The sequence below is a fragment of the Tenrec ecaudatus genome, chromosome 14, assembly GCF_050624435.1.
Source record: "Tenrec ecaudatus isolate mTenEca1 chromosome 14, mTenEca1.hap1, whole genome shotgun sequence".
NCBI classification, from domain to species: domain Eukaryota; kingdom Metazoa; phylum Chordata; class Mammalia; order Afrosoricida; family Tenrecidae; genus Tenrec; species Tenrec ecaudatus.
The window spans coordinates 29,586,372-29,604,056 of NC_134543.1; the positions used below are offsets into that span (position 1 = coordinate 29,586,372).

The 17,685-nt window shown below is 59.0% G+C and overlaps 1 protein-coding gene across 2 annotated transcripts; it reads left to right on the top strand.

The window, feature by feature from the left end:
- Nucleotides 1-4,473: 4,473 nt before the first annotated feature.
- Nucleotides 4,474-16,496, top strand: RPS6KL1 (ribosomal protein S6 kinase like 1). Of its 2 annotated transcripts, XM_075531752.1 has the most exons (10): nt 4,474-4,738; nt 6,429-6,553; nt 7,365-7,457; nt 12,032-12,079; nt 12,407-12,539; nt 13,683-14,294; nt 14,589-14,678; nt 14,852-14,934; nt 16,003-16,098; nt 16,386-16,496. In XM_075531752.1, the coding sequence occupies exons 1-10, from the start codon at nt 4,474-4,476 to the stop codon at nt 16,494-16,496; spliced, it is 1,656 nt and encodes a 551-aa protein (XP_075387867.1). The 2 variants fall into 2 exon arrangements, with proteins under 2 accessions (XP_075387867.1, XP_075387868.1); XM_075531753.1 differs by lacking the exons at nt 13,683-14,294; nt 14,589-14,678.
- Nucleotides 16,497-17,685: the final 1,189 nt, after the last annotated feature.

Here is a 17,685-nt window from a genome sequence, read left to right on the forward strand (position 1 = left end):
GACCAATGAAACCATTGGACTGGTGTTTTCCATGTTACCCTATGTATTTTGATGTTAATCACTCTTGTTTCCCCTCTAGGCAGGGAAGGACCAATTGTTGCCCTTCACATGGCTGCCCCTGAGCATTGAACACCTCTGTGGCTACACACCAAAGCAGGTTGCAAGTGCACTGCCTTAGGGACCTAGGTGATGCCTGTTGACATTGGAATCCCCCAAGATGATAGTTCTGAGCCTTCAGGCCCAGTGATTCATTCCTTCAAGGTTTTGGTTCTGTCTTAGAAGTTTACATAACACAGCCCTCGGTACACTCCATTCAAAGAGTCCCGGTGGCGGCGTGGGTCAGCAGTTCAAGCCCAACAGTGCTCCTTGGGTGACTCTGTCTCTGGTACATTGGTATGTTAACAGGAGGGACCAGGCCTTGGAAAAGGACGCCATGCTTGGTAGAGTAGAGGGCCAGGGACAAGTAGGAAGACTCTCAAGGAGATGGACCAATGCGGAGGCTGCAACAATAGGCTCAAATATAACAATTGTGACGATGGGTCAGGGCCAGGCTGTCTCCTGTTGTACACAGGTGGCTATGACTCAGCACTGACTCAATAATGGCACCTAACAACACAGTCTGTCGAGTAGGCAGTTCAACATTTTAGCCTAAAATATTAATACTGGATTTGCCAGTACCTGGAACTACACTGCTTAAAATCATGAGACTAGGTACAGCCTCGCTGAGCTAGTGAGGCTAGAAGGAAGGAGGTGTCAAGGGTAAAGCCCTGGGAAGCAATAGTATCCAAAGAGGGCAGGAAGGAGACAAGGAATGGTGACCAGTGAGTGAGGCAGGAGGGAACCTAGAGTGTGTGCCTTCAGAACCAGCCGGGAGGAACGTGTTTTGAGAACTGGGAGAGGCAAGCACTGAGTTCAGCCACGGTCACCAGAAACTTGAAGACGAGCAGATTCAGCAGGATGTTGAGGAGGCAAACCTTGCTGAGTGGACTCCAGAGAGAGTGGGAAAGAGACTTTCAGAGAGCAGACATCTCTTCCGAGGAGTTTTCCGCAAACCCAGAAAGGGAGGTAGAGGAAGGGAGCCCAAAGGCATTTTTTCCTTATGAATCCATGCGTTGTTTCCTTTCAAAATCTTTTTTATTGTGAATTGGGTGCAGGTTTACGGAGCAAATCTGTTCTCCATTCAATTGTTCAGACACATTTGGTTTCATGTCATGGACTGCAATCCCCACAATGTCACATCACGTGTCCTACTTCCGCCCTGTGTTTCCTGTTTCCCGTCTTCCTTCTTTCCTACGCCGTCTGAAATTTCTCCTGGGGGAAATGGTGTCCTTTTGGTCTCCGATGGTGGATTAACCTAAGGAGTACATACCTCTCACCTGTTATTGTTCCCCTTATTGTTTGGCCCCAAAGTGAGCCACGTGGGTGAGTTCGGCTCCAGGCTCATACAGTCATGGTCCCAGAGATTCGGTCATCCTCTATCGAACCAGTGTGCCTGATGTTTTTTTTTTTAAATGATTTTAAGTTTTCTTCCCTTCCTCTCTGTTCAGGATCCTCTAATGGGATCCCTTTCAAAGCAGTTGGAAGCGGTAGCTGGGCACCACCTAGTTCTTCTGGTCTCAGGGTCCAGGTGAGTGATGCTCTCATGGTTGATTAACATGTTGGACTGATGGTTTCTGGGTGTCCTCCCTTTTCTGTGGCCTCCTTTGCTCTGGATGAGGAGAGCCCAGTGGTGCCATCTCCGTGGCTTTGTTTTCAGGGTGGGAGGAGCTGTGTTATCTCTGCATCAAGTGCAATTGATCCCATGGTAGCAAAGCCAGAGTGCTCTAAGAGAGAAGACTGTGAGGCCGTGCTGGAGCAGGTGATGCTCAAGTGGAAGGGTGGTCTTTGAGGGGCCACTGTGGTGGTTACATCATCTGGTGCCAACTTGAGACTATTGAAGGGGCAAAGTTTAGCGTGTCAATCAGGTCGCAGCTTGATGACCTCATTTGGAGGTGCTACGGAGATAAATGGCTCGCTGGAGGTGGGACACTCACTCTCCCTGCTATGTCTCCCTTCCAGACATTCCTGATGACAAGCCTGATAGAGCTACGCTGAGAGATCCAGAGCCCTGGAGCTGGAGGAGCCACGTGGAGATCCATGCTAGCACTGAGATGCTTCCACTGCCACTGGATCCACAAGACTTTCTACTCACTGGCCTGTGATCGTCCTGCATTGGTTGTTGTTGCATGACTGTGTGAGTCTAAAGAGGAATTTATGGAGTAGTATGACATATGGGGTAACATCAGACCTTTGGATTTGATCTGGACTGGGCTGGGGTATTTTCTTAATGTTCAATTGCTCATTTATATAAAGTTCTCTCTTACACACATATGAGAGTCCATGCATTTGTTTCTCTAGTCTACCCAGACTAACACAGACCCAGACAGATCATCTGTTGGGGTGGGGATTGGCAGACAGGTGGGAGTTTATTTTCAGGGGATAAAGAAGGGATGGCTGCCTGAGCACGAGGGCAGGGATGGAGGTTAGGAGGTGGGAAGGGTATGCAATAGGGCTCTAGGGAGGGGAGAGCTAGTAGAGACAGGGATAGGAAAGGATAGACTTCTGGTCTCATGGAGGTCTCACAAGGCCCGCAGTCTTGCATTTTAGCTCAGTCCCCAAATCACTTCTCCAGGAGGGGTCAGTAACCGTGATAGGTCTTATCGCAATCAACTGTAGTGCTCAATCTCTTAGTCTAGGTGGCTTTAAATCAGGCTGTAAATCCCAGGGAGGACCGGAGCTGAGACTGCCTGCCTGCTTCATCGCTGGGTTTAGGCGCCTAGCTCCTCCCACGTCCGTGATTCTCAGTGTAGTCCAATATAGGGATGAAGTAATGAATGAGAAGAATCCTAGGGGCACCCACCGCGTGGTGTTTTACAATCCGCCAGGCTTCTGAGCCGCAGCTCCCCCACCCCCCGTCCCTGATCCCCACCCCGCCCCTCTTCTCCGCTGTCCCCTCCTCACCCCACCACCACCCTTGCCCCCGTGGGACCACCAGCTCCGCCCAGAGCGCTCCGCAGCGCGGACCCTGCGGCTTTAAAGGCGGGCAGAAGCCAAGTCGGGCGGTGATTGGTGGTTTATTCTAACGGAGGAGGATGAGCTCATCCACAGCCAATAGCCGGCGTGACAGGCGGCTGGACCCCGGCACCGGCGGCGCCGGCTAGCAGCTGCAAGTGGCTGACCGCCCAGCGCGGGGTGGCGGGGCGGCGGCAGGGGTAGGTACCGAGCTGGGGCAGGTGCGAGGTTTGCGGCGGCTCCCCTGTCCTGTCCCCGGGGAAGGTTCCCTCCTCCTCCTCGCTCCCCGCAAGCTGTGCACCTGCGCGCCGGGGCTCCGGGCTGGCCGCGCCTCTGGCTGGGTGCTGGCGAGGCCGGTGGCGTGGCCCCTGACCCGGGCAACCTGGACCCCTGCGCAGGCCCGCCGCCTGTCCCCCTGGGCTGGGTGAAGCAGGCAAGGTGCGACCTCCCACCCCCACGCCCCACGTCCCGCCCAGGCGCAGCTCTGAAGGGCCTTGGCACTGTGAGTCCCGCTCTGGACTGGGGTTGGGAGTTCGGGGCCTGCCCCTTCCCAGCGGCGATGAGTGAGCTAAGGGGTTACCTGCTGGCGTCCAGGGCCTCGGCCGCTCTTACTTTCAGAAGCTGCGTGCGGGCACCCAGAGGCCAGGTGACCTCCCGGAGAGCCCCTTCCGCAGGGCTGATGAGCCCGTCTGCAGAGTCTAACTCGGTTCCTTGGCGGAGCTGCACTCAGCCATCCCCGGAGTCCAAAGGCTTTAAGGCCCAGCTCTGTGGCCAAGGCTCCGCCAGCCCATGGGGTACGGGGTGAGGGGTGGGAGGGTATCTCACTCACAGGCCGCTGATCTCAGGACTGAGCGGGCCTACGGGAGGTGCCCTCTGAGCTAGTCCCCGGGGAACATGAGGAAGAGCGCAGAAGAGAGGCCTGAAGGGTGGAGCGGAGCTCAGGAGCCACAGAGAGTTACTGTGTACTCTGTACTATGCTAGCAAGGGCTGCTGACCACGAGGCCAGCAGTTTGGAACCACCAGCCGCTCTGTGGAGGAAAGAGGAGGCTTCTTTCTCCCGTAAAGATCTGTAGCTTCGGAAACCCACGGGGGCAGCTGTCTACCCTGCGCTAGAGGGTCGCTGTGAGTGGCAATTGAGTCCATTGCTGTGGGTTTGCTTTTGCGTTCGAGGCAGGCAGCGTCCCCAGCGCTCGAAGTGCAGTGGGTGCTCAAGAAACACTGAATTTGTATCGAAAGGGGGGTTTGTAGCCAGGGAGGAAGTCCCTTCCCATTCGCCCTAAGTCCTGTAGCTGCTGATACTCGTCTCCCCGACCTGCCGTGGGAGGAAATGAGGGTACGGATAGGGGGGTTACTCTTATCTAGGTTCCCCCCCTCCACTCAAAAACTTGCCTGCCCCATTCCAGGTTTCAGCCTCGGGCAGCAATGAGCCTGGTGACCTGTGAATGCCCGCCTGGCCCCGGCCTGGAGCCTGAGCCCTGCTCCCGAGCCCGGTCCCAGGCCCAAGTGTACCTGGAGCAGATTCGAAACCGGGTGGCCCCGGGGGCACCCGACATGGCCAAGCGCGACTACCTGGTGGACGCGGCCACACAAATCCGGCTGGCCCTGGAGCGCGACGTCAGCGAGGACTACGAGGCGGCCTTCAACCACTACCAGAACGGAGTGGACGTGCTGCTCCGCGGAATGCACGGTGCGCGCGTGCGCGCGCGTGCGCTGTGGGGGCTGGCTCCCTGGGGCGGCCGCGCTGGGTGCTCCAGAACCAGGGTGCCTGCGGGACCTGCAGGAGGACCAAGAGGAGCAGCCAGCACTTATTAAGCAATTCCTGTATGCCAGGCCGGTCTCGGTTGGTGCAGTGTGTGCATTAGACTGCTAACTTAGAGGTTGGTGGTTTGAACGCACCCAGCAGTACTGAGGGAAAAAGGCCTGGCCACCAGCTTGCACTAAGATTACAGCAAAGTCCACCCTGTGAGCGGCTCCACTCTGTAACACACAGGTCGGTGGCCCTGAGTCAGAACCTCCAGAATTTGCCAGGCACTAAGCTGAGAGCTCTACTTAGATCAGTGGTTCTCAACCTTCCTAATGCCACCCCCCTTTAATATGGTTCCTCATGTTGTGGTGACCCCCCCAACCATGAAGTTATTTTCATTGCTCCTTCATCACTGTCATTTTGCTACTGTTATGAATTGGGCGAACCCTGTGAAAGGGTCAATCGACCCCCAAAGGGGTCGCGACCCACAGGTTGAGAACCACAGACTTAGATGACCTCATTGGGCAGAAGGACGCATTGCTTTGCTCACCACAAGGTCCCCAGTTGGCAACCACTAGCTAGCAACTGCTCAGAAGAAAGATGAGATTTTCTACTCTCGTGAACAGTTAGGGTCTTGGAAGCCCACAGGGCAGTTCTCCCCTGCCCTATTGGGTCTCTGTGAGTCAGCATTGACTTGATGGCAGTGAGTGAGTGACTCTTTTGCGCTTCAGAGTAAGAGAAGCAACACTCGGAGTCAGCGATGCTGTTGTTCGTATAGAGAACTATTTGGGGCTCCTATTTCCAGATGGAGAAACTGAGGCCTAGGACCAGTAACTAACTTGCGCCAGACCCCCATGGCTGCAGCGTGGCAAAACTATGCTTTGAACAGGCTCCCGGGCCTGGGAACTTGACCACTCTAAGTAACTTCCCAGAGAGGAGCAGGGTCCTGCCCTCAGGGAGCCTGTAATCCAGTGGGAGAGATGGTTGAGTCTGTGGTGAATAATTATGGCCCCTGTGGGAAGGGCGGGGACAGAAACAGGGAGCTGCGGGCAGACTGGGTGGGCATGGGGCCTTTTCAGAATTTGCTGAGCTCTGAACAAGGGTAGATGTGGTGTCAGTGGGCCCCCCAGGCCTGGTGTGCTCCAGCAAGAACAGCTGTCTTTGTGCTGGAAGGAGAGGAGCCATCTGAGAGCAGCCTGAGGCTCTGAGGGGCTTGGTGGCAGGGTTGGGAATAGGATTTGTGCAAGTCCCCACCTTACCCTTCCTACCCTCCTGGAAGGGTCCTCAGGCGACCTCCTGGAAGCCCAGACTTCCGACCTGCCCAGAGGAGCCCTGCACACCCCCAGCCCCACCTTTCTCCCACTGACCATAGGAAGGGAGAAGCCGCCCTCTCTGGGAGCATCTGGACTTGGCAGGGAAACCATGGGAACCCCCACACAGTCCCTTCCCAGGGTGTGATAACAGCTGCTGACTGAGGGTGTCCTGGTCACGACCTCTTCCTCCTTCCTCCCTGCCATCCTCCTTCCTCCTCCTCACCTGCTCATCTCCCCCCTCCCTGGAGGACCCAGGCACAGATGTGATGTCAGAGCTGTGTATGTGCAGGCAGTTCATGCTGGCCCTCATCCCCGTACAGTCGACCCCAACAAGGAGCGCTGCGAGGCCGTGAAGCTGAAAATCACCAAGTACCTGCGGCGGGCGGAGGACATCTTCAACTGCCACCTGCAGAGGACACTGGGCCGCGGAGCCAGCCGGGACACGGTGAGCCAGCTTCCTGGGCCTGGTGACGGCTCCAAGGCGGGGGCAGCTTGTGAGCTGGGGGTGGGGGACTTGGGCCCACAGCTCTCTCCACCCTCCCCACTCCCTCACCGCTCATTCAGTTACGGAGCACAGGTGGTCACACCGCCCAGCCTCAGTGCTCACAGGGCGCTGACCACCGCACACAGCCTCCCACCTGCTGGTCCACATGCCCGCAGCTGCACACATAGGCTTCGGTGGCTCTGCCCTGGTTGTGAACAGGCACGCAGTGTTCGGGACCCACAGGAGCACATGCATGCACGCGCGCACGGAGTACGCGTGTGCACACACACCTCTCTCCTTGCGTGGCTTTTCCTAACCCATTGGGCGCTTCACGCAATGAGGGCTGAGGCACAAGAGTCCCGCCCCGCCCCGCCCCGCCCCCTGGGCTCTGTGTCTGGGAAAGCAGCGGTCTGCCAGGGCTGTGTGCCTCGGTCTTGTTCTCTGAGACTTGCATGCTCCCCCCTTATTTCCTCATCCTCCCATCTGCCTCCTCCTGTGGATGGGGATTTTGACAGGGGGTTTCTGAAGCCCCAAGCACTCCCTGGGACTAAGAGGGAGTGAGGGGTGAGGTGGCCACCCTAGGCTGGAGTGAGCTCCCTGGCTTCTCCATTCCACCAGGGTCTGCCCTGTGAGGTGAGGTCTGCCTATACCGGAGTCCTGCCCCCATGGCCCCCATGCCCACCTGGCAGCCAGAAGGCCCTGCCTGCTGTTTGCAGGGCAGCTGCCGAGGAGGGCTGGCTCGACCTGCAGAGGGGCCTGTCTTTCTCCACAGGGTTTCAGCAGCCTGCGCCTCCGGCCCATCCGCACGCTGAGCTCAGCCCTGGAGCAGCTGCGGGGCTTCAGGGTGGTCGGGGTCATTGAGAAGGTGAGGGGATGCCCATGACGTGTGCAGTGAGGGTGCCTGATCTGTGGTCTCCACCCCCAGGCCACCAAAGGGGGTGGAAAGGGCTCTGAGGGCCAAAGGGGAGGCGAGTAGCTGTGGCCCCACACCCCTCCACTGCCCCCCCACCCCCTCCCCATCAGGTCTTGGAAGGGAAACCGTGGGAAACCAGGAGCAAGAAGCGGCAGACGGCAGCCGCTCCGCTCGGACACACGGAACACCCACTCCCTTGGAGACAAAACAGAAACCACAGGCGAAGCTGTGTCCAGGGCGCCCAGCCAGCGCTTGCTGCAGGCTCCCCACTTCCCACAGGCCCCGCCCCACACTCGCTCTGCACCCAGCATTGCAGCCAGGACTCTCCCTTGGCCCTCCGGCCCCACCAAGCACAGTGGGGCACCTCCTGAGTTTGGCTCCTTGTCACCGCTGTCCGGGCCCTGGAAGTCGCCCTTGGTTTCGGCTGCTCTGCCCCTCAGCTCTTCCCTGACTAGGGCCTTTGCCGTTTCCTAGCTGGGTCAGTGATTCCCCAGCCCGAGCTAGAACTAGGGACACATTGATGCCACAGGAGGATAGAGAGGGAGAGCGAAGCAAGCCGGGATTCCTGTGCCCGGTGCTCACCTCGGATTGGTGGGTTACGCATATTAGGCTGCTAACTACAGGGTCAGCAGTTCAAACCTGTCAGTCACTCTTAGGAGAAACAAAAGTAAAACTTTCTGTTCCTGTAAAGATGTTCTGCCTCCAGAGCCCACACGGGTGCCAGGAGCCAGAAGTGACTTGATAGCAGGGAGTTGAGCACGCTCAACCCAGGGATGCTTGGGTGGTCCCTAAAGCAGCCACGCTACCCCACCCCCGCCCCTGCTGCTCACTGACATCACCTGGGAGCATCCTAAAATCCAGATGCCTCAGCCCTGCCCCAGACCCTTGGAGCCAGAATCTTCCAAGAGTGTGCCCAAGAGTCTGGCATTTAGACAGTATCTCTGTGGTCACTGCAAGACAGCAGAGGAGAGGTGGCCAGAAGCTCTGGCCTGCACCTGGTGGTAGAGGGGCAGGGGGTGGGGGGGAGGAGAAGGGAGGAAGCAGTGTGCTGCTGGGGGTGGGAGTGCATAGGATAGCCGCAGGTAAGTCCCTTCAGCTTGGACTCACACATCTGCCAAGTGAGCTAAGGCTTCTCCCACAGAGTGAGGAATCTGGGAACTGAAATGAATGTGTTGGGGAAACGCCTGGCCCTCTGCGGCCAGCTGATGAATGTTCCCAGGCTCCACATGTTGGTGCCCAGAGGTCCGCCTGTTCCATCCTCCAGGCCTGGGTCCAGCTGTGACTCCCTGGCCCCTGGAGCAGACCCCAGGCTGCAGTCAGCAGCGACAGGCCTAACTTCAGTTTGCAGGGCAACTAGGGATAGGCAGGTGAGGTGACCAGACCAGCACCTCCCAGAGTGGGGTCCTCTGAGTCAGAGGTTTCCTGGAGCAAGGGGTTCTGGGTCCGGTCATTTGGGAAACAGTGAATTAACATCATATGATTGGTTTTTTCAAGCCTAGAGGTTTTTGGCGCTTTGAGGAGGCAGACATACATTGTGAGTCTCCAAGAGGGACTTAGAGGACGGACTTCCCCAAAGGTGTTTGTTTAAGCCCAGGATGCCTGTGAGCTGAGCACCCAGGAAGCCAGGATCCAGAACTCCATGCTTATAGAACTCAAAACCTCATTAACATCGAGTCAATTCTGACTTACAGTGACCCTGTAGGGCAAGGTAGAACTGCCCCGGTGGGTTTCCCAGGCTGTAACTTTTTACAGGATTAGAAAGCCTCATCTTTCCCCTGCAGAGTGGCTGGTGGCTTCGAACTACAGACCTTGCAGCTAGCAGCCCAACAGGAAACCAAGGTTCCTTCGCTTATGGAAAGCACAGGTTGAAGCCCAGCCCAGCCATGCTGTCTGGAGACTGCCTTTCGCTCCTCCCGAACCTCTCCTGGGGCATTTGGTTAATCTAGTCCACCGACCTCCTGCTTCCTGCTTCCCTCCTGCAGCCGGGAATACCTCTCCCCTCACTTAGAAAAGGTGCTCAGACCACTGGGTCCAGGTCCCTGAGCCGGACCTGGACACTTGCCATTGCCCCTGCCCCCACCCCACAGCTCTGACCAGGCAAACTCCAGCAGGCAGGGTGGTGGTGAGACCAGCAGCCCCAGCGGGGCAGCAGAGGGCTTGCTCAGAAGCATCGGAGAATTGCCCCCAAACATGCCCATTTTGGAGGACTCACTGAGTGAGGAGGGGCTCTCCACTCCTTCCCGTAGGGTGGCTATGCGTCAGAATAACCCCGACGGCCATATCTGTTTTTTGAGACGACCTAATGTTGGGGGCTGTTATGTGGCCCAGTGGCAATCAGGTGCCTGACTGTGAACAGAAAGGTTGTTCTCACCCCACCAGATGAGTCTCAGTCTCCCAGAAATTCTGTGGGAGAAAGGCCCTGGGATCTGCCCCTGAAAGGTTAAAACAACAACAAGCAAGCCCGCTGCCATCGGATCAGTTACAGCTCATAGCAACCCTGCGTTCAGCAGAATGACACAGAGCCCGGTCCTGTGCCGGGTGTCCTCACTATTGCTTTGTGTTGAGCCTTTGTTGCTGCCACTGCGTCCATCCATCTGGTCGAGGGCCTTCCTCGTTTTCACTGCCCCCCTATTTTGCCAAGCACGATGGCCTTCCCCAGGGACTGGTCTCTCCCGACAACGTGTCCACAGGACATGAATGAAGCCTCGCCATCTTTGCCTCTAAGGAGCATTCTGGTTGCACTTCTTCCAAGACAGATTGGTTTGTCCTATTAGCCCTCCGTGGCACTGCCCAATTTGGTGACTTCCTGGCTGCGACTGTATGGGATGGTCCTGTCCGTCACATGGCATTACTGAGTCGGGACAGGAAGAAGGCCGTGGTTGACACGCTTGCCTAACTCCATCTGGATAGACAGGGATGTTTTCGTAGTTAAAAGGGGAAACAACACACAGCAGATAGCAACCTAAGGATCAAGTTTTGTTATCTGGCTTCCCCAGCCTTCTTTTTTTCAGACTCAGAACTTTAGTGGGCCTGGCTGAGGACAGGGTGGTGGGAAATCCCACTTGGCAGGAGGAGGCAGTGGGGGGTTGTCCCGCAGATCAGCAATGTAGGAAACTGTTGTAAATATCTTCTTTTTCAAGCAATTGCTCAAGGTCAGCCTGGGAGCCCCTGCCAGGCTGAGCTGTAGCCTTGAGAGGAGAGCCCCCTAGTGACCTTAAGGGATGCTGCGCTCCTGCTGACTGAAGGGCCCCTGGTGGACACTGACAGGCCTACAATCTCAGAGGAGAGCTTGTTTGCCAAGGTTACTTAGCTTCAACCCCCAACTCCAGTCCAGTCTGTAGTTCAGGCTCCTGGAGTCAGTCTGCTTGGGTTCCAGTCCTGCCTCCACTACTCTGTAGTGGTGAGACCGCAGGCACTAACCCCTCTGAATCTCGATGTATTTCTCACTAGAATGAGGAGCTGATTGATTATACACTGTGTTTGAGCAGTTCTCAACCTGTGGGTCACGACCCCTTGGGGGTCATACGACCCTTTCACAGGGGTCACCCGATTGGTCATAGTCGCAAAATGGCAGTGATGAAGTAGTGATGAGGAACTGCCTGAAAGGGTCACGGCCTGAGGAAGGTGGAGCACCACTGGGGTAAGGGAAGGGAGTGGGGCCGACAGGAGCTGGAGGAGTAGGCCAAGCCCGCATTTTTCTGTCAGGGGAGCCCCCCCACCACACACTCCCCTCAGGCCCGCAGTGGCCGCACTCAGAGAACGAGAGCTCCAATAAAGTGACTCTCAGAGCTCACCTGGTGGAGTCGGGGCCCGGGCTGGGGCCCCTTCCCTCATCTGGGTCACTGAGGCTCTAGGACCACTCGCCATACCTGTGAGAAGCTCTGAGCTGGCAGTGTGGCCCCTGGCCTGCCAGCGTTCACCGTGCAGCGGGGACACACACAGTGCACTCCCGCAGCTCCTCTGCTCCCGTGAAGTCCATGACCTAGGAAGGGTGGCGAGACGGTCTACTGGTCCTGTGCTGCTGCTGTGAGTTAGCGTGTGGTTAGCAGCACACAGAAGGCTCCATTCCCTGGGTGTGGTGCACCTTGAGTCCAGCCACTTCCTGCCGTGATGTGGAACAGGGCTCGCCCGACTCGGAAGAAAGGCCTGGCAATCGCCTTTCCAAAACCAGCCAATGAAATCCCTGCAGAGCACAGTATTCTGACCCCATTGTGCATGGGCTCTCCATGAATCAGGACTGACGCTAACAACCACGGCAAGCGAGGGCCAGCCAGGGGGCGCTGGGAGAGGGCTTGGGGAACCCCAGTGGGGCCTGAGGACTGGGAAGGCTTCCTGGAGGAGGCAGCACATAGGCTAAGACTTCCTGGCAGGATGGAATCCGTGGCTGCTTGGGGACAGGAGGCATGCTAGCTGCACCACCCAAGCCTGTCCTCCCTGCCCAGGCCCTTGGGGGAAGCTGGGGACTGGAGATTCGGGGCCCTGGGAACTAGCAAGTCCATTGACTGATGCCTCCTGGACCTTGGCAGGTGCAGTTGGTCCAGGACCCAGCGACTGGAGGGACCTTTGTGGTGAAGGCACGTGCCCTTGGCCCCCTGCTATCATCAACATTCCCTTAGCGGCTTTCTCCGAGCTCCTGGAAGCGCCCTCCTTCTGGAGTCGCCCAACTCAGAACTTGCATCTGAGGCCCAGCAGCTATGTGCCCCGCCCCTCAGCATGCCCACTGCCCCCAGAGACGTGTGGTGTGGCCTTGGCCGTGGCCCGGAGGGTGGCAGGGCCAGGGGAGGGTGTGAGAATGGTGTGTAGGGGCAGGTCCAGAACTGGGGAAGCCTTTGCTCTCATTTGGGGGTCCCTTTCACCCCTGACCTGTACCCAGCTGAGCTTCCTGCCTCGCCCCCTCCCAGAGCCTGCCCAGGTGCCACGTGGCGAGCCGGGAGCGACTGACCATTATCCCACACGGCGTCCCCTACATGACCAAGCTGCTGCGGTACTTCGTGAGTGAGGACTCTATCTTCCTGCATCTGGAGCATGTGCAAGGTGAGGGGCCTGGGGCGCCCCAGCTTTTGGGCCACTGTCCTGACTTACAAATGCTTAGCCCTGAAGGCTGGCTGAGGGGTCTGTGTGGGAACATCCTGGGGGGTGGCGGGGAGGGGTGCCCTACCCTCGGTGGGCATGGGGCACTGTGCAGAGGTGTCCCTTGTCACCGTTCCCTCCACCGGGGCCCTCCATGCTTTGTGTGCATCTTCGTGTGGGGGCATGGGCTGGGTGCGGTGTGAGGGGGTTCTGTGATGTGCTGACAGACTCTGGACTATACAGCCCTCGCTACTGAGCATCCAGTCACGCATCCAGTCACACGCTGACTTTGATCCTATAGGACAGGGTAGAACTGCTCCTTGCAAGTTTCTGAGACTGTAACTGTTTACAGGCATAGAAAGCCCCATCTTTCTCCCATGGAGCAGCTGGTGGTTTCAAACTGCTGACCTTGCAGATCGCAGCCCAACTCATAACTCCTATGCCACCAGGGCTCCTGCACGTCTATCACAGAGCTGTGAGCCCTGATTGGCGCCAGAGGGTTGTGTGCCTCGTGGCGCACTGAAGGCTTTGAGTCCATCCCGAGGCAGCTCAGAAGAAAGGCAGGGCGACCTAGTTCTGAGACATCGGTCCAGGAACCCAATGGAGCCCAGCTTTGCTCTGCTCCAGTGAGCTGTCGGGAGTCAGGGGCCACTCCCGATAGCTGGCTCCAGGGCTTGGGTGTAGCATGGTGATGCACATCTAGCTGATATACTCAGTGGGTTACGTCAAGGAAGGAATACAGGGACCCCCTGGTCCTTGAGTCTGCGTCACTCCATTCCGTCTCCCAGCCATGTCTCCTCGGCCCCTGGCATCCAGGAGGTCTTAGGAAGTGTTTTGAGGCGGGGTTCGTGGAACTGGGCCGAGCAGGAGGAAGTGCTTAGCCGCCATCTCAAAGGTGCATCCTGTGAACCCACCGTGGCTTCATGGAGAGACCAGGCTCCTGTCAAGATAACAGCTTAGAAAGCCCTTGTGGGCAGTTCTGCTCCGCCACGTGGGGTCTCTGAGTCGGGATGGACTTAACCACATCCCACCACCAGGAGGAGCGGCCGAGTGAGGGGCAGGCAGAGGGACCCGACTAAGAGCATGCCCCTCTTCTTCCTGTCCCAGGCGGCACACTCTGGTCCCACCTGCTCGCCCAGGCGCGCCCTCCACAGCCTGCACCAGGGACAGGCTCCGCTCAGCAGAGGACGGAGGCTCAGCTCCACTCCCACCTCAGCCTGCAGGGCCCAGGGCTGCACCCCCCGGGCCACCCCCACCAGCGGGACAGACTGCTCCTGGGCCCTCCAAGGATATCGCAGAGCCTCCGCGCAGCCAGGGAAGCCCCGTCCACCAGACCCCTGAGGAGGCCTGAAGGCGAACCCACCGCCAAGACCTGCCCTGCCCGCTCCCCTGACCTGCCAATGGCCTCCAGCAGCCACCCACTCCTCCATGCCAGGCGAGACCCCGGCCGGAACTTGGACACCAGGCCCCCTCGGGGGCTCTCTTGGGTGCGAGAGGGGGCCGGCCGGGTGCTGGGGGGCTGCGGCCAAGGCAGAGTTCCTAGCCGCCCCTCGGTGGTGGACAGGGCCGGTCGGGGGTCCAGCGGGGGTGCCTGGAGAGTGAGGGAGGAGCAGGTTAAGCAGTGGGCGGCCGAGCTGTTGCTGGCCCTGGAGGCCCTGCACGAGCAGGGGGTGCTGTGCCGGGACCTCAACCCCCGGAACCTGCTCCTGGACCAGGCAGGTAGGTGTCTTCTCCTACCCCATCCCTCGGCCAGGACACCTGCTTGCCCGTCTCTGTGCAGACCCTTGACGCGGGGCTCCAGGCCAGAGGCTGGTTGGCCAAGGTTGAGCTTGTTGAGCGAGCCCTTTGACCCTGGGTTTAGACACCTGCCCAGCATCTCCTGGTTGGGGTTGGGCATGCCCATAGAGGGGTGACTGAGTTGGGGGGGGCGGGGGAACTGCTTCTCCATGCCAGTGCCAGTTATCACTAAGCTCAAGTCTTGCCTCACTTCCCACCCCCACCCTGGACGCGAAGGTCACGTCCGGCTCACGTACTTTGGCCAGTGGTCAGAAGTGGAGCCCCAGTGCTGCCGAGAGGCCGCGGATGACCTGTACAGCGCCCCAGGCAAGATGGGCGGCCGTAGTAGCCTCCTGGATCTTGGGTGGCTTTGTGTGGAGGTTGAGGATGAGGGCGTGCCTGGGTGTCTGGGCGGGGTATTGGAATGGGCGCCACCCCCACACCCGGTTCCCACCCCAGGGTGAGGCTGGGACTTCACCGGCGTCCTCTTGTTCCCGCAGAGGTGGGTGGGATTTCTGAGCTGACGGAAGCCTGTGACTGGTGGAGCTTTGGGTCCCTGCTGTATGAGCTGCTGACGGGAATGGTGAGCGGCTGGGCAGTGTGGAGGGCTGGGTGGTGGCTGCTGAGTCGGGGCTGAGGCTGCCTGTCCCCACTGACACCCCACAGGAAGACACTCCACCCACATCCACTCCACGGATGTGCTCTGCAGCATGCCCTGCCCACTCCCCCCTTCACTCCCGCCCCCCCCAATACACCCCCTAGCTAATGAGTGAATGAGCTGAATTGGGATAGGCAGATCGTTTTGGGAAGACTCCCCCTGGAATGTGATGCGGTACCTTCCTTGAAGGGCGACTGGATGGACCAACCCCCGCTAGCCGCCTCTCCCCACTGTCCCCGCTTGTCCTTTGGGGCTGCAACCGCAGACCTTGGCTGGTAGGTGGGGGAGAGGGACACCTTCATGCAGGCCAGCAGCTGCCCTACCCCTGCCTGGGCCTGCCACGGTGTCCCCGAACCACCCATTCTTGAGATGGTGGCCTCTGTCCTGTCCCCCTGACCGAGCTCAGCACAGTCCCCAGGGGTTGCAGCCAGGCAGAGGCCAAGCTACATTTGAGCAGGAAATGGCTAGGCTGAAGCAGGACGACCTGAAGCCCAGGTCTGCCCAGTCCATCCTTGCTCGGCGCCTCTGTACCCTGCCTGGCAGGACCTCAAGGGGCTCTGGGTGCCTATGTCCCCACCGGGTAGGCAATTCTTCTGAGGTCTCCCACTCTCCAGCCCAGGGCTCCAAGCGCCCTCCAAGTCCCCACAGCTCAGCCTTCCCTCCGGAGGGAGCTCTGCTCCCACAGCCCTGCCCTGGCCTCCCTGGCAGTGGCAGCCACAGGCTGGACTGCGGTCAGGGTGCAGCCCATGGCGACAGATGCCCACGGCGCCCATGGTGCTCCCAGCAAGCACAGAGCGAGTGTCCTGGCTTCAAAGCCTCAGCTCTGCACAGGCCCCTCCCCTCTCCGAGATGGCTTCTTGGACATGGATACCAATCTCCACCCCGTGTCCTCGCCATCCTCCCCACCCCCCACCCCAGAGAGGTGACTCAGGAAGATGTAGGACCCTGGCTGTCCCTGGAGTTGCCCCTCAGAGCCCTCCTGTGTCTGCCCAGGCACTGGCCCAGAGTCACCCCTCTCGGATCCAGGCCCACACACAGCTGCAGCTGCCCCAGTGGCTCAGCCGCCCGGCTGCCTCCCTGCTGACTGAGGTGAGAGGCTCCAGGCCCAAGGGCTGGCAACTGGGCGGGCCCAGGGGTCCCTGTGTGTCCCAACTCTGCCCCTCCTCGGCGTCTGTGTGGGTGCAGGAGGGGCAGGGAAAACGGTTCTTCACGGTGGTGGCCAAAGGCACCGGCTGTTTGCCAGGAGGAAAGGGGACTCCGTGGGCCCCAGGACTGGTGGCGAGTGACCCACATCACATGGTGACTAGGAGGTCAGCCCACATCTGGGGACATGGCCAAGAGCTGCCCAGAGTGCTGACCGGGGCCTTTCTCCGCAGCTGCTGCAGTTTGATCCTGGCCAGCGCCTGGGCGCTGGTTGCGGCGGTGTCCACAGACTCAAGGCCCACCCCTTTTTCAGCACCATCCAGTGGGGCCGGCTGGCGGGGTAGAAGGGTCTCTCCCTTCTCAGACCCCCTCTGTGGGCCTCAGAGGCGTTTCTTTGAGTCCCCACCCAAGGAAGGACCCAGGAGTCCCCCAGCCAGCTCCCAGAGAAGCCCTTTGTAGTCACACCCGAGGGGGAGGGGCAGCGAATGCTGACCCCCTAAGCACCTGAGGCTCTGCCATCCACCCATCTGTCAGTCCATACCCTGGGCCAGGCCCAGAGCTAGGCCTGGCACCACCCACCCTGCGTGCCCCTGCGTGCCCCACTGGGCCACTGCTGGTCACTTGTCCCAGGTCGCTGACCTGACTGCTTGGCTTGGCCCCAGAACCTCGTCTGCCAGAGATGCTTCCTATGGGGGCTCGGGAAGCAGAGATGGGCAGGGAGGGGAACCGCCCTCCAGTCCTGACCACTCCAAAGAGTAAAAGTGGGCATGGGCGTGTCCAACAAAGCTCTGCCCCCACTTATAGCAAGCATCAGGTCCCGCCCCCTCCCCCTCACTGGTATAGAGAACGGGGGCTGCCTTGGAGGACCAAAGAGCCGCCATTTGCTGAATGACCTTCCACTGGGCATTTGCCCTTCTTCCATGCTAACATTGACCTTGAGGTCCCACTCCCACCCTTTGGAGTGAGAAACCACAAACTAGGAGGGACAGACGGAGCTTTCGTCAGAAACAAGGTGGCCCTGGTCTCTCAGGGAAAGCAGTTACCCAGATGACAACCCAGGTTTGGGGCCCTCTCCTGCTCACCTCTTCTCCTAGTGACTCCGTCCCACCCAGGCCTGGACTCTAGGCAGCATCCCTGACATTGGCCGTGGAGACCCAGCCACCACTGGGAAAAGGCCGCTCTGAGGCTCAGGCCTTAGGCCGATGGGGGCAAGGACACGGGAAGGCACCTGACTCCCCAGCTCCACTGTCCTCACAGGCTCACCCACCTTTCCTCCCCCCAAATAAAACCTGCTGCCTCCACTGTGTCCCTGTTTCACTGGCACGCGCGAGGCTCTACAGGAAGGCTCCCTGGGAGGCTGTGATGGGCATGGCACCCAAGCTTGGGGTCAAGGAAGCAGGGCTTGACCTTGACAGAAAGCCTGTCTGTATCCCAGCAGTGTGCCCTGAGGTGTGCTGGCAGCCCGTGGGGAACGAGGGGCTGAGGGCATAGGAGGGTCAAGGTGCAGATGGGAGCCTAGTTTAGTCGGCACGG